The 13531-nt window shown below is 42.5% G+C and overlaps 1 protein-coding gene across 2 annotated transcripts in view; it reads right to left on the reverse strand.

The window, feature by feature from the left end:
• Nucleotides 1–13531, reverse strand: part of scgn (secretagogin, EF-hand calcium binding protein) — a 63208-nt gene that overhangs the window by 24326 nt on the left and 25351 nt on the right. For both annotated transcript variants that reach the window (XM_048559428.2, XM_048559420.2), the window contains exon 4: nucleotides 1385–1474. In XM_048559428.2, coding sequence (XP_048415385.1) covers nucleotides 1385–1474 — 90 coding nt within the window. The remainder of the gene's footprint in view (nucleotides 1–1384; nucleotides 1475–13531) is intronic.

Raw genomic sequence — 13531 nt, forward strand, 5'->3', positions numbered from 1 at the left:
CCCAAATCTCCACACCTAATTCTCCTTGACACTAGCTTCAGGTTTAATATTTGCCCATCTTCACTTGCCTTATCTTGCAGCAGCCCACATTCAGTCTAGATCTGTGTGGGATTTGTTCCTTCCACTTACAAGTGGCCCAGTAACAAGGGTGTAATCAATCTCACCATTTAGACAGATATGGTATTTTGTGCTTGGATTTCTAGGCCACATTTGCATAGCTTCAGGGACACCAAATACTTAACTTAATTGTTCAGCATGGGGTGTGGGGCAGGGTTGGAGTGGAATTAGAACCAAACTTTATTCTGACTTCACCGATGTCTATGTAAGTTCATTTCCTGCTGGGCTTTCTGCATTTTGCTCATATATAGGATACCACGGTTATTTGCTGTTTCTGAGTGGCAGAAGTTACACTGCAAACTAATATACGTGTCGCACTATAACCGACACAAATGGTACAAGTGGATCAATTGTTTGGACACAGACATCGCAGACTAAAGATTCTAAATGATTCATTCAATTTCATAAGTCACCAAAGATTGGACAAAGCTCATTCCAAGACAAGTAAGATGAAAAGAATTTTGAGACATCCTGAGGAATTAACTTTAATCCTTTAGTAAAATGCTGCAATTGATAAATGTGGTTCAGCTTGGAGATGTGTTAACTTCTCCTGTTGCCCATGGATTGGTCTTCAAACTTCTACGCTTGGTTTAAGTGTTTCAGGTGTAGAAAGTTTGCAGGTGACGCCAATGACTGTGCAAGATTTTACATGGTAGAAGAGTGCAATAACATTCAAAAAGATTTGGTAGGGAAGTGGGCCATAGTATGTGACTTCATTAAACGTAGTCTCACACATGTTTGTTGGATCAACACAAAATACATTTATGTTTTATAAGGAACAATACTGAAATGGATCAACTGAGAAACAGATTTTGTTCTTTTTGTTCAGATCATTGAAGCTTCATGACCAATGTACCGAAACATTAGTTAAACGAACAAGGTAGTGGGATATATGAATAGAACTGTAGAATATCAATCAAGGGACATCATTTTGTAACTGATCAGACCACATGGAAATTATGATGTCTGGCTCTGATACATCCATTTGGTGGTGTTTTAGTGACGTTGGAAAAGGTTCAGATGGGGGCTACATGAATGTTTCATTGTCTAAAAGTTAGTTCTTTGTTCTAAGTATGGCCCTGAGGTAGGCCTGTTCAAAAGAAAATTAGTCTCTGCTCTAAGGTAATAAATTAGTGAAGAGTCTTGCACCATTTGGTAACTCAATGCCTGAATAAATTATACATAAGAGTTTTGTCACACAGTTTATTATGAGATATGAGTTATGAATTATCAGCCTCCATTTCTAACCCAAAGGCTGGTTACATACCCGCATGAAATCCACACTATTGTCCAATGGAGTCTCACGTCGGAACAGAAGAAGAAAGTTTTCATCTTCAGGCAGGATCATATTTGCCAACTGTGGAATTAGAGGATTAAATGTCAGACCACAGATTCTCTATTTTTATAAATGACGGAGTCTACAAATTGGATTCTGTACTTGAGCTAGAAGATCACTTTTATATCACTTCATGTTTAACATTGGTAAACATTACAACTAGTATCACGAAAATAGCTTAAAATGTTTTTTGCATGTTGCACAAGCCCGATGGGCAATATTGCCTCTTTCTATGCTCTATTTTTCTGACTGACACCAAACATCTGACCTCAGAATTCAATATGGATCAAAATAATCTGAATGTTTGGGTATTCTTTATTACAGCTTGTGATTGTTAGGCTGGGGGTCATTATCATCTTCTACAATTAAAAATATCGACCACTGAGTGGAGTTGTGCTGGTGGTAGCACAGACTTGTGCATTTGTGACATAATTTTACATTCATAAGGTCAGTAACAAATAATTCACAACAGCAGAGTTTGCATGTCAAAACTAATCTGCTGTTATGCACATTTTACATTTGTCTGTTGCATTGGTGAGAATTTGTTTTCGTTCAGATATAGCGTAATTGCAGCCTGACCCCAGTGAGCAGCTACTTTAAGAACACAGTGAAGTAGAATAGTACTCACTGCACTTAAACTGTTTGAAGTGAGAATGTAATTCACATACAATTTATTTACCTGCTGCAGTAACTATTCTCTTCCCTGATCTTTTAAATCTTCCTGCTGAAATCATGGTTTAATTAATGAGTGCTTGTGTTTTTAAATAGACTTTCACTAGATTCTTTGAACTTACTTAGTTTAAGCAGAAATAATTTGAGGACTTTTCCCAATCTTTAGCCCCGACACAATTTCTTTTCTGGTCCATTCACTGTTCCTTGCTGCAGCACCGCCTCCTGAGCCGATTGTTAATGGTAGTTACGCTTGTTCTTAGGGGTGAGAACTCTTTCTTTCTTTTTTTTTGTACTCTTTGCCTTTCCTTTCTGGTCTTTGTATAATTTTGCATCTAATTTTGCCTTTGGTTGCTCCTCAGAGAGAGCACTTTCACCAAGACTTCTGTACAGTCAGTTCTACTTGAATGTGATAGCTGCATTCCTGCTCAACATTGCGTTACGTAAAATTTCACTATAGAAGTAACAGAACCTTTGGGAAAAGCAGGGTCTGGGCAGACCACCATATATAAAAAAAATCATTCTGAGGCCTAATACAAAGGATAGCACAATTTGAATAAATATTTAATTCCTATCTAATAATGAAATTAAAGTATTACATCTTGACAAAAAATGTCAAGTATGCCTTGATGGGGGAAGTGGTTTTGAGATTGCTCTATTGTTATTTCAGGGGCTGAACGTCGTCATCGTTGACGTCGTCATCATTTTCAGGTGCAGGGCTGTGGTTGCAGGGTTATGGCAAAAAGTAGTTAATCCAGCAGTGGATGGCTGTGGTTCATTGTCTTCTGACTGTGTTTGTTAGGGATTGGCTTAAAAAAGACATCCAGTTTTTGCTGCTTTGCCCTTTTTCTTCTTTCTTGAAGAAGCTGTTCATAGAGTGCCAAATAAAATCTTATTCCATAAACTGCTACCCTACTGCGTTCTGCATTAATTGTTGTACGACAAAACAAAAGTGGAAAGCTCTTGCAGTGCTGCATTTTGGACTACTACTTCTTCATCTCCAGCTTCTACCTCCCCTTCAGTGACCAATTGTTGTAGATCAGATGTAGGGAGGTCTTCACAGTGGGACTCAAGCAGCTCCTCAACATCCTCTCTCCACTTGCTTTGCAAGATCAACATAATGTTCTTTGATTCTTGGGAGCTCCTCTGGCGGATTAAAAGGTTTTAAAATCTTGAGAAACATCTGGGAGAAGCTTCTGCCAAACTGCATGCAAACAGTCCTTACTGACATCATCTCAGCTCTCCATGACAATCTCAATTGTATTATTGATGTTAAAGCTCTTCCAAAGTGGAAGAATATTGTCCTTATCCCCCACAGTGGCTGCAATCAGCCTCTTTAAATGTGCGCCTTAAATAATAAGCTTTAAAAGCTGCTATTGCACCCTGGTCCATGGGTTGAAGAAGTAAGGGTGGAATCAACAGAATCGCATTATAGCCAACATAAGTTTGTTTTAGAAATAGTATTCCTCTGTTCGTCACTTGCAGTATAGCCAATTTGCATTGCCAGAACATGGGTTATAGCAGAGCCCCCTGTATTTCCCAAATGTGACTGGCTTTTCTCTCTTCTGCCCATCTCTACTTCTATCCCAGTATTTCCTAAGAGTTTCAGAATGAAGTCTTGTCTTTACAGAGCTGAGCTTGTCTTTTTTGATACTTGGCTGATGCTATCACACTGTATATTGATAATTACATTTCAGTAGCTGACTGCATCTTTTCTTAAAAAGCAATGCACTTAAATTATCAGAGTGGTTTACTTCCTTTTCTTCTGTATTTTTTCTTGTGATGGGTGTCTGATCCACATTGCTGCAACCATGTGGTATTTTCACTGATAACCACTCTTGGTACTATGGAGCATTTGCTACCTCTACCAGTGTGTGGTATTGTTGCTGTTTTGTCTTGGGTCTATTCAGGGATTAACAGTAGAAAGACCATAAAATATCTACAAAAGAGGCACTGTTCTTAGATAAACAAAAGGTTTATTGCATAGTAGCAGAACACCTATTTCTGGTCAAGCATAATTATTAGGAGCTTAGGGCGCTGGAACTAGCAAACCTGCACCTTCTGAAAACTGGAGTGGAACATCTTGCCTCCACATGTTAAGTGTGTCTGATGTCAGTACAATAGAGAAGCCAATTTGACATTATCATAGGTCATAGATCATAGAATCCCTACAGTGTGGAAACAGGCCCTTCGACCTGACAAGTCCACATCAACCCTCTCAGCATCCCACTGAGACCCATTTTCCCCCTATAAACCACCTAATCTACACATCCCTCCACACTATAGGCAATTCAGTATGGCCAATCCACCTAGCCTGCACATCTTTGGACTGTGGGATGAAATTGGAGGAAACCCACACACCTGGGGAGAATGTGCAAATTCCACACAAGCAGTCACCCAAGGGTGGCATCGAAACCAGGTCCCTGGCACTATGAGGCAGCAGTGCTAACCACTGAGCTACCATGCTGCCTTAGTGTGAACCCCCTTCAGAATAATCAGCTTATACATCAGTAATAGTAAAAGGATTGCAGAAACTGGTCTGGTTGGTTAGAAATTTTACTTTGCATTAGATTAAGTCCCTATAATCAAATCTTTCATGGCTGAGTAAATTGTCTTTACCTCTACCTGTAATCATAATATTCTCCATGTGTGTTTTGGTTTCTGTTCTGTACTTACATAAGGAAAGCAAACTCATGCTATGCTTTTACCTTTGACAAAAATTCCCAGTGAACTTCAAAAAATGCTCTCGTCATTCAAACAAAATCATAATGACCTATACAACTTAATTCTAAATTTAAACATCTACAAGTTGACAATATAAATTATCATGATGGGATTGAAGATTACACATGGTGGGAGTGTGTATGTATGTGCTTCTAACTATTTTGTCACATGACTGCATCAGCTAAGCACCTGAGAGGTGCTCCATAATTGAGAGGTGAAGAACAGAGTCTGGTTGTGGAAAGTTGACATGTGCTATTGCAGACTGCCAGCCATGAATTTCACTTGAAAAGACACTCTCCCAAAAATGAGAAAATTGAGTGCAATATTTCAGGTTGTGAACTGAGTATTTTCCAACACCTAGTGTTTTTATTCAGAGGTTAAGATGGCTATATAAAAAGCAAACCAAGTATAACAGTGTTTCTAGCAGGATAGAAGTGAACAGTGGAGGAGTTATGCTAAACTTATCTCAAATCGTGGATAGACTACACTTGGAGCGGTGTGTACTGTTTTGGTCTCTAGAGTATAAAACAATATTAAGGCACTGAAAGGATACAAAGAGGATTTACAAGGATGAAACAAGAGTGTAATGTGATACTTAAGGGTAAGATGAATACCCACAGTCTCTTTTTCCCTTGAAAAGAGAAAATTGAAGGGTATCCGAATAAAGGTCTTTAAAGTAGTGCAAGGTTTCAATAGTGCACTCTCCAAGATTGTGTATTTCCACTTGTGAAGGGGAATAAAACTAGAGATAATCAATATTGGGTGCTCACTGAGGAATAAAAGTTTGTAAGTATTCATAAGTATTTACCCAGAGTGTGATTGTGAATTTCACATTTTCAATCAGACAAAATTTGAGGCAAAAAGCAGAAATGCAATTAAGGAAACTCTAAGGATATGAGGGAAAAGGGAGCCAAGGGTTGTGGTGATACTGTTAAATAAGGAAATGGGGAGGAGGCTGAAATGGAGCAGAAATATTTGCATACAGTCTGGGCCTGATGGCTAGTATGCTGTATATTCTCTCTGCTCTGTTCTTTTCCCAGCTGGATCCTGCCAAAAGATGGGCCTGTCGGTCTAGGTCAATCTTTCTGGATTGTAAATAAGTATGTTTTTCCTGGCATGTTAATTGAAGTTTGTTTTTATATTGTGAGGATTTATGATAGGAGAGAAGACATTAAAAAATTAGCTTTCTTTTGGGTTTAGAATAATCAAGGATTGATTAGTTTATAGAGATAATGGGAACTGCAGATGCTGGAGATTCCAAGATAATAAAATGTGAGGCTGGATGAACACAGCAGGCCAAGCAGCATCTCAGGAGCACAAAAGCTGACGTTTCGGGCCTAGACCCTTCATCAGAGAGGGGGATGGGGGGAGGGAACTGGAATAAATAGGGAGAGAGGGGGAGGCGGACCGAAGATGGAGAGCAAAGAAGATAGGTGGAGAGGGTGTAGGTGGGGAGTTAGGGAGGGGATAGGTCAGTCCAGGGAAGACGGACAGGTCAAGGAGGTGGGATGAGGTTAGTAGGTAGCTGGGGGTGCGGCTGGGGGTGGGAGGAAGGGATGGGTGAGAGGAAGAACCGGTTAGGGAGGCAGAGACAGGTTGGACTGGTTTTGGGATGCAGTGGGTGGGGGGGAAGAGCTGGGCTGGTTGTGTGGTGCAGTGGGGGGAGGGGATGAACTGGGCTGGTTTAGGGATGCAGTGGGGGAAGGGGAGATTTTGAAACTGGTGAAGTCCACATTGATACCATATGGCTGCAGGGTTCCCAGGCGGAATATGAGTTGCTGTTCCTGCAACCTTCGGGTGGCATCATTGTGGCAGTGCAGGAGGCCCATGATGGACATGTCATCAAGAGAATGGGAGGGGGAGTGGAAATGGTTTGCGACTGGGAGGTGCAGTTGTTTGTTGCGAACTGAGCGGAGGTGTTCTGCAAAGCGGTCCCCAAGCCTCCGCTTGGTTTCCCCAATGTAGAGAAAGCCGCACCGGGTACAGTGGATGCAGTATACCACATTGGCAGATGTGCAGGTGAACCTCTGCTTAATGTGGAATGTCATCTTGGGGCCTGGGATGGGGGTGAGGGAGGAGGTGTGGGGACAAGTGTAGCATTTCCTGCGGTTGCAGGGGAAGGTGCCGGGTGTGGTGGGGTTGGAGGGCAGTGTGGAGCGAACAAGGGAGTCACGGAGAGAGTGGTCTCTCCGGAAAGCAGACAGGGGTGGGGATGGAAAAATGTCTTGGGTGGTGGGGTCGGATTGTAAATGGCGGAAGTGTCGGAGGATAATGCGTTGTATCCGGAGGTTGGTAGGGTGGTGTGTGAGAACGAGGGGGATCCTCTTGGGGCGGTTGTGGCGGGGGCGGGGTGTGAGGGATGTGTCGCGGGAAATGCGGGAGACGCGGTCAAGGGCGTTCTCAATCACCGTGGGGGGAAAGTTGCGGTCCTTAAAGAACTTGGACATCTGGGATGTGCGGGAGTGGAATGTCTTATCGTGGGAGCAGATGCGGCGGAGGCGGAGGAATTGGGAATAGGGGATGGAGTTTTTGCAGGAGGGTGGGTGGGAGGAGGTGTATTCTAGGTAGCTGTGGGAGTCGGTGGGCTTGAAATGGACATCAGTTACAAGCTGGTTGCCTGAGATGGAGACTGAGAGGTCCAGGAAGGTGAGGGATGTGCTGGAGATGGCCCAGGTGAACTGAAGGTTGGGGTGGAAGGTGTTGGTGAAGTGGATGAACTGTTCGAGCTCCTCTGGGGAGCAAGAGGCGGCGCCGATACAGTCATCAATGTACCGGAGGAAGAGGTGGGGTTTGGGGCCTGTGTAGGTGCGGAAGATGGACTGTTCCACGTAACCTACAAAGAGGCAGGCATAGCTGGGGCCCATGCGGGTGCCCATGGCCACCCCCTTAGTCTGTAGGAAGTGGGAGGAGTCAAAAGAGAAGTTGTTGAGTGTGAGGACGAGTTCCGCTAGGCGGATGAGAGTGTCGGTGGAGGGGGCCTGGTCGGGCCTGCGGGACAGGAAGAAGCGGAGGGCCTTGAGGCCATCTCCATGCGGAATGCAGGTGTACAGGGACTGGACGTCCATGGTGAATATGAGGTGTTGGGGGCCAGGGAATTGGAAGTCCTGGAGGAGGTGGAGGGCGTGGGTGGTGTCACGGACATAGGTGGGGAGTTCCTGGACCAAAGGGGAGAAAATGGAGTCCAGATAGGTGGAGATGAGTTCGGTGGGGCAGGAGCAGGCTGAGACGATGGGTCGACCAGGGCAGGCAGGTTTGTGGATTTTGGGAAGGAGATAGAAACGGGCTGTGCGGGGTTGGGGAACAATGAGGTTGGAGGCTGTGGGTGGGAGGTCCCCTGAGGTGATGAGGTCATGAATGGTGTTGGAGATGATGGTTTGGTGCTCGGGTGTGGGGTCATGATCGAGGATTAGTTTATAGGACAGTTGAGGCAGAACTGATTGTCAGATGTCACTATTGTCTCCAAAATAAAGGAGATTGTTGTGAGTATTTAAGGAAATACATTATGTCAATAAAAGTATAGTTTGTGAAACTTTCAGAGCAGGAGTGTATAGTTAGCCATTCTTCAAATTTATTTAAAATTGAGAAGGTCTTGGATCTCAGGATGCCTGTGGATTTAAGGAAAAGACTACAGCTCAAAAGGACAGGTACTGATGATTGAGGGAAAGTGATTTGACATTGTTTACATGGACTTTAGTAAAGCATCTGACAAGGTCCCTCATGGCAGCCTCGTAGAAAAGGTGAAGTCACATGTTATCAGGGATGAGCTGGCAAGATGGATACAGAATTGGTTTAGTCATAGGAAACAGAGGATAGCAATGGAAGAATGCTTTTCAGAATGGAGGGTTGTGAGTGGTAGTGTTGTTTTGGGATCAATGCTGGGACTGCAACTGTTTATGGTCTACATAAATGATTTGGAAGAAAATGTGGCTGATCTAATTAGTAAATTTGCAGGCGATACAAGATTGGTAGAGTTGCAAATGGTGAGGAGGACTATCAGACGATACAGCAGGATACAGATCAGTTGAAGGCATGGGCAGAAAAGTGATAGATGAAGGTTAATCCAGACAAGTGTGAAGTGATGCATTGTGGAAGGTTACGTGCAGGTGGAAATTATACAGTGATTGGTAGAACTGTTAGGAGTACTGATATGCAGAGTCATCTGGGTGTGCAGATCTGCAGTTCACTGAAGGTGGCAGTGTAGATAGATAAGGTAGTAAAAATGGCTTATGGCATGCTTGCCTCCATTGGAAGATGCACTGAGTAGAAGGACAGGCACGTTATGCTGCAACTTTATAAAACTTTAGCTAGGACACACTTGCAATATTGCATGCAGTTCTTGTCGCCACACTACCAGAAGAATGTGGATATTTTGGAGGGGGTACAGAAAAGGAATGGGGGTTTTAGCTATAAAGAAAGACTGGATGGACTAGGTTTGTTTTCACTGAAATGCAGGAAATTGAGGAGCAACCTGATAGAAGTTTGTAAGATTGTGAATGGCATGGATAGATTGGAAAGTGGGAGGCTTTTTCTCCAGGATGAAAGGGTCAAGTACTAGGGGACACAGGTTCAAGGTATGGGCACAGGGGCAAGTATAAAAGAGATGCATGAGGCAAGTTTTTCACAAAGGGTGGTGAGTGCCCAGAATGTGCTGCCAGAGGTGGTGGTCGTGGGATGGTGGGAGCAGGCACAATAGCAGCTTCCAAGAAGCTGGACAAATACATGATCAGGAATGGAATCAGATCCTGTAAGTGAAGACAGTTTTAGTAAGGAAGGGTAAAAAGTGTCTGCATTGGCTTGGAAGGCTGAAGGGCCTGTTCTTGTGTTGTATTGTTCTTTGTTGAGGAAAAAGCAGTTAAATAAAACCTACAGATTTGACTGGGAAAGGAAATTTCTTTTATTTTTGAGTCACCATAAATGACAGTTGAGGAAGAAACAAATTAACTTTGAGTCCAGTGACTCCTCTTCATCATTCCCAAAATGATTCATTGAACCAGAATGTTAACTCTGTTCCCATTTCCACTGAAGTTGAGTTTCTTCAGCAGTTTCTGTTTTTGTTTCAGATATCCAGTATCTGCTGTATTTTACTTGTATCTTGTCTGTCACGTGGCTTGAAATCTTTCACACAGTCATGTTTAGATTGCTTGGTTTGGTTTATTTTATTCACTTTTTTGCACTAAGTCTTGTTTTATTGTCATATCTATATTGGCAGCTTTGTGTGCTAATGTTGTAGTGAAAGACCTCCTTATTCGAGGCCCCAAACTCTCCATCCAGGTAACAGTGATTTATATGCACTTCTTCCAATTTAGATTTTTTTCGTATTGAATGAGCCTAATATTGTCTGCTGCACACAGGGGAGATCAAGCTCCTACTGGGTGATCAGCTTGCATTACTACTTCCATTCAGAGCTTCTAATTTCCTGTCATTTTAATTCTCCACAGAGCTCTCATGCTAACCTCAGTCTTCAGCCATCTGCAGTCATCCAATGAAGCTCAGTGCAAACCTGACGAACTGCACCTTCTCTTTAGTCAGGCATCTTACAGCCTTTTGGACAATGAGGAGTTCAACAATTTCTGGCTGCAATATCTAACACATTTTGTTTCCCCTTTTGTTCACTCAGATGTCAGCTGTTCATCACTCTGCCATTTATATCTCAGATATTTTGTTTCTTTTACGTTTCCCACTCCCTTGGGCCTTGCATCCCAACCCAATAGAGTCATTTCATCTCTCCTACCTTCCAATCTATCAGAGTTCCCTTTTTTTGTTCTTTTCCTCAACCTTCCCCTTTTCATCTGCTTAGAACAGACACCCCCAGATACTCCAGTTTCTAGATGGTTCTATCCTGAAAGATGTGCATTGGGTACCCCTTGGAGGTCCCAATGCATTTATGTTATGGAATTACCCAGGATGTTTGGTAGACATTTACTGTGTTTGGAACCCTTTGAAAAAGCTTCCAACTTTGAGTTGGTCATAGGTATTGGACTTAACCTGGATAGTCACACAAGAAATGTGATAGACTGAAACCAGTTCTAACTCCTGGGTACCTGGTACTGACCCTCAACTCTCTACTGGACACCCTGCAATGCATCTCAATCAGAACCTTCAATGACAACCCACCCCCCATTCACCAACTTGCTACTCCAATCCCCATACACTACACACTTGCCTTCTTTCCCTAGCTTCTCAGAGGTTCTGGGACTTATAAATGCTGTTTTCTTACTAGAATATGGCAGGTGGTGCCAAGAAAGGGAGTGTGTCTTTCACCAAGATCTTTACACTGGTTCCTGCAAGGATCTTGCATTGGAAGTTAGAGGCTAAGTATATAACTTTATGGCCGATCTTGATAGAGAATAGGAATTCTAACACCATTTGGAAGATTTGGGCCATTAAGCTTTCTCTCTGCTAATGGAAGTTTCTCTATCTGAAATGTTGACTCAATTTTTCTCTCTTCGACTATCTGACCTGCTGACTAAATTCAGCACTTTGCTTTAATCTTAGATTTCCAACATTTGCAACACTTTGCATTCGTGGATTGTTTGTTTGTGCTGCATGCACATTTGCAGATCTAGATGCCAAAGTACTGAATGACTAATATAGAAATGGACTGGAGATTGAATGCCAAGACTGATGTCTGGCGTCAGAATCCTTAATGGTGGTGGGGAGTGACACTGTATAGTTGACATGTGCCCTTACATATTGAGTATATTCAAGACAGAGATAAATGAATTTCTCTACTAAAGATAATAAAAAAATAAGTGAATGCAATAAAGCCCTGCTATTTGCTCTTCACCATTCATGAATCAATTTACCCATGCAAAGCATTCTGCAAACCAGGTCACCTGCTGGGATGTCTATGTTCGCTTGTCTGTTATTGTCATGGGATATAATGTTACCCACTAAGAGGCTATACTCAAAGAAAATCAATTTTCTACATCTCAGTGCTGCTTTGTTTCAGCAGCTGCTTGATCAACTGAAACTATTCATCCAAGCTGACAACAACCCAGCTTTACGGGCAAGTCATAAGCAATACATCATTGTTATATAGCCCAGATATATTTGTGGCCATCTAGGTACAGTAATATTTATAGACTACAAATGGTAAGTGGCTGCTTTTGAACCTGAAATTCAGGTAAGACTCCTCACAGAAAAGGTAAAAGAAAATGAACACTGAAATAAAATGGAAACGTTACTGCAATATGCTCCATTATCATCATATCCACAAGATTATCCGTGCAGTGTTAGGCCATTCAGTCTATCAAGTCTGTTCCACCATTCGATTGTCGCTGATTGTTTTTTCAACCCCATCCTTCTACCTTCACCCCATAACCTTTGATTTCCTTACCAATCAAGAAATTATATCTTTTTCTTAAATACATTTCAATGACTTGGCCTCCACTGTCTTCTACAACAACCAGTTCCACAGATTTACCACGCTCTACTGAAGAAATTCCTCCTCATCTCAGTTCTAAAAAGTTATCCGTTCACCCCGATGCTGTGCCCTCAGGTCCTGGTTTCTCTAGTGGAAACATCTTGTCCACATCTACTCAGTCCAGGCCTCTCAGTATTCTGTAAGTTTCAATGAAATCCCTACGCTTCCTCATTCTTCTAAACTCCATTGAGTACAGATCCAAAGTTCTCAACTGTTTCTCAAATGACAACCCCTTCATTCCAGTAATCAATCTTGGAAAACCTCCCCTGGATCCCTTCTAATGCAGGGCTCAAAACTATTCATAATATTGCAAATGCAGTCTGACCAGAGAGTTGTACAGCCTCAGCAGTACATATCTTTGCTCTTGTATTCTAGCCCTCTTGAACTGAATAGAAACATTTCATTTGCCTTCCTAACTGCCAACTGAACATGCATGTTAACCTGAAGAGAATACCAAACTAGGACTCCCCAGTCCTTTTGTAGTTCAGATTTTCAAAGCTTTTTCCCTTTTTGAAAATAGTCTATCCCTTTATTCCACCTACCAAAGTGCATAACCTCACATTTTCCGACATTGTATCCCAACTGCCACTTTGCCCACTCTCCTGGCCTGTCCAAATCCTTCTGTATCCTCCCTGCTTCCTCATCACTACCTGTCCCTCCACCTGTCTTAGTGTCATTTGTAAACTTAGCAACAAACCCTCTGTTCCTTCATCCAGATCGTTAATGTATAGCATGAATAGCTGCAGTCCCAACATAGACTTCTTCAGAACTGCACCAGTCACCAGCTGCAATCCTAAAATGTTCCCTTTGCTCCACTGTTTGCTGCCAGTCAACTAATCCTCTATCCATGAAAGTGCTCCTGCCCCAGTACCTTAGGCCCTTATCTTATTTACCCACTCTCTGTGCAGCACTTTGTCGAAGCCTTTCTAGAAATCCAAATGGATCACATGCACTGACTCTCCTTTTGTCTAACTTGCTTGTTACCACCTCAAAATTCTAACAGATTTATCAGGCTTGACCTCCCTTGATGAAGCCATATTGACCCAGCCCTGTTTTATCGTGCACGTCCTAGTATTCTGTAATCTCATCCTTAATAATGTATTCTAAAATCTTACCAACAACCCAGGTCAGGCTAACTGACCTATTACTTCCTGTCTTCCACTCCCTCCTTTCTTTAAAGAGGAGTTTTACATTAGGAAGTTTCTAATCCTCTGGAACCCTCTCTGACTCTAATGATTCCTGAAAAATCACCATCAATA

The sequence above is a fragment of the Stegostoma tigrinum genome, chromosome 2 (genome assembly GCF_030684315.1).
Source record: "Stegostoma tigrinum isolate sSteTig4 chromosome 2, sSteTig4.hap1, whole genome shotgun sequence".
Lineage (NCBI taxonomy): Eukaryota > Metazoa > Chordata > Chondrichthyes > Orectolobiformes > Stegostomatidae > Stegostoma > Stegostoma tigrinum.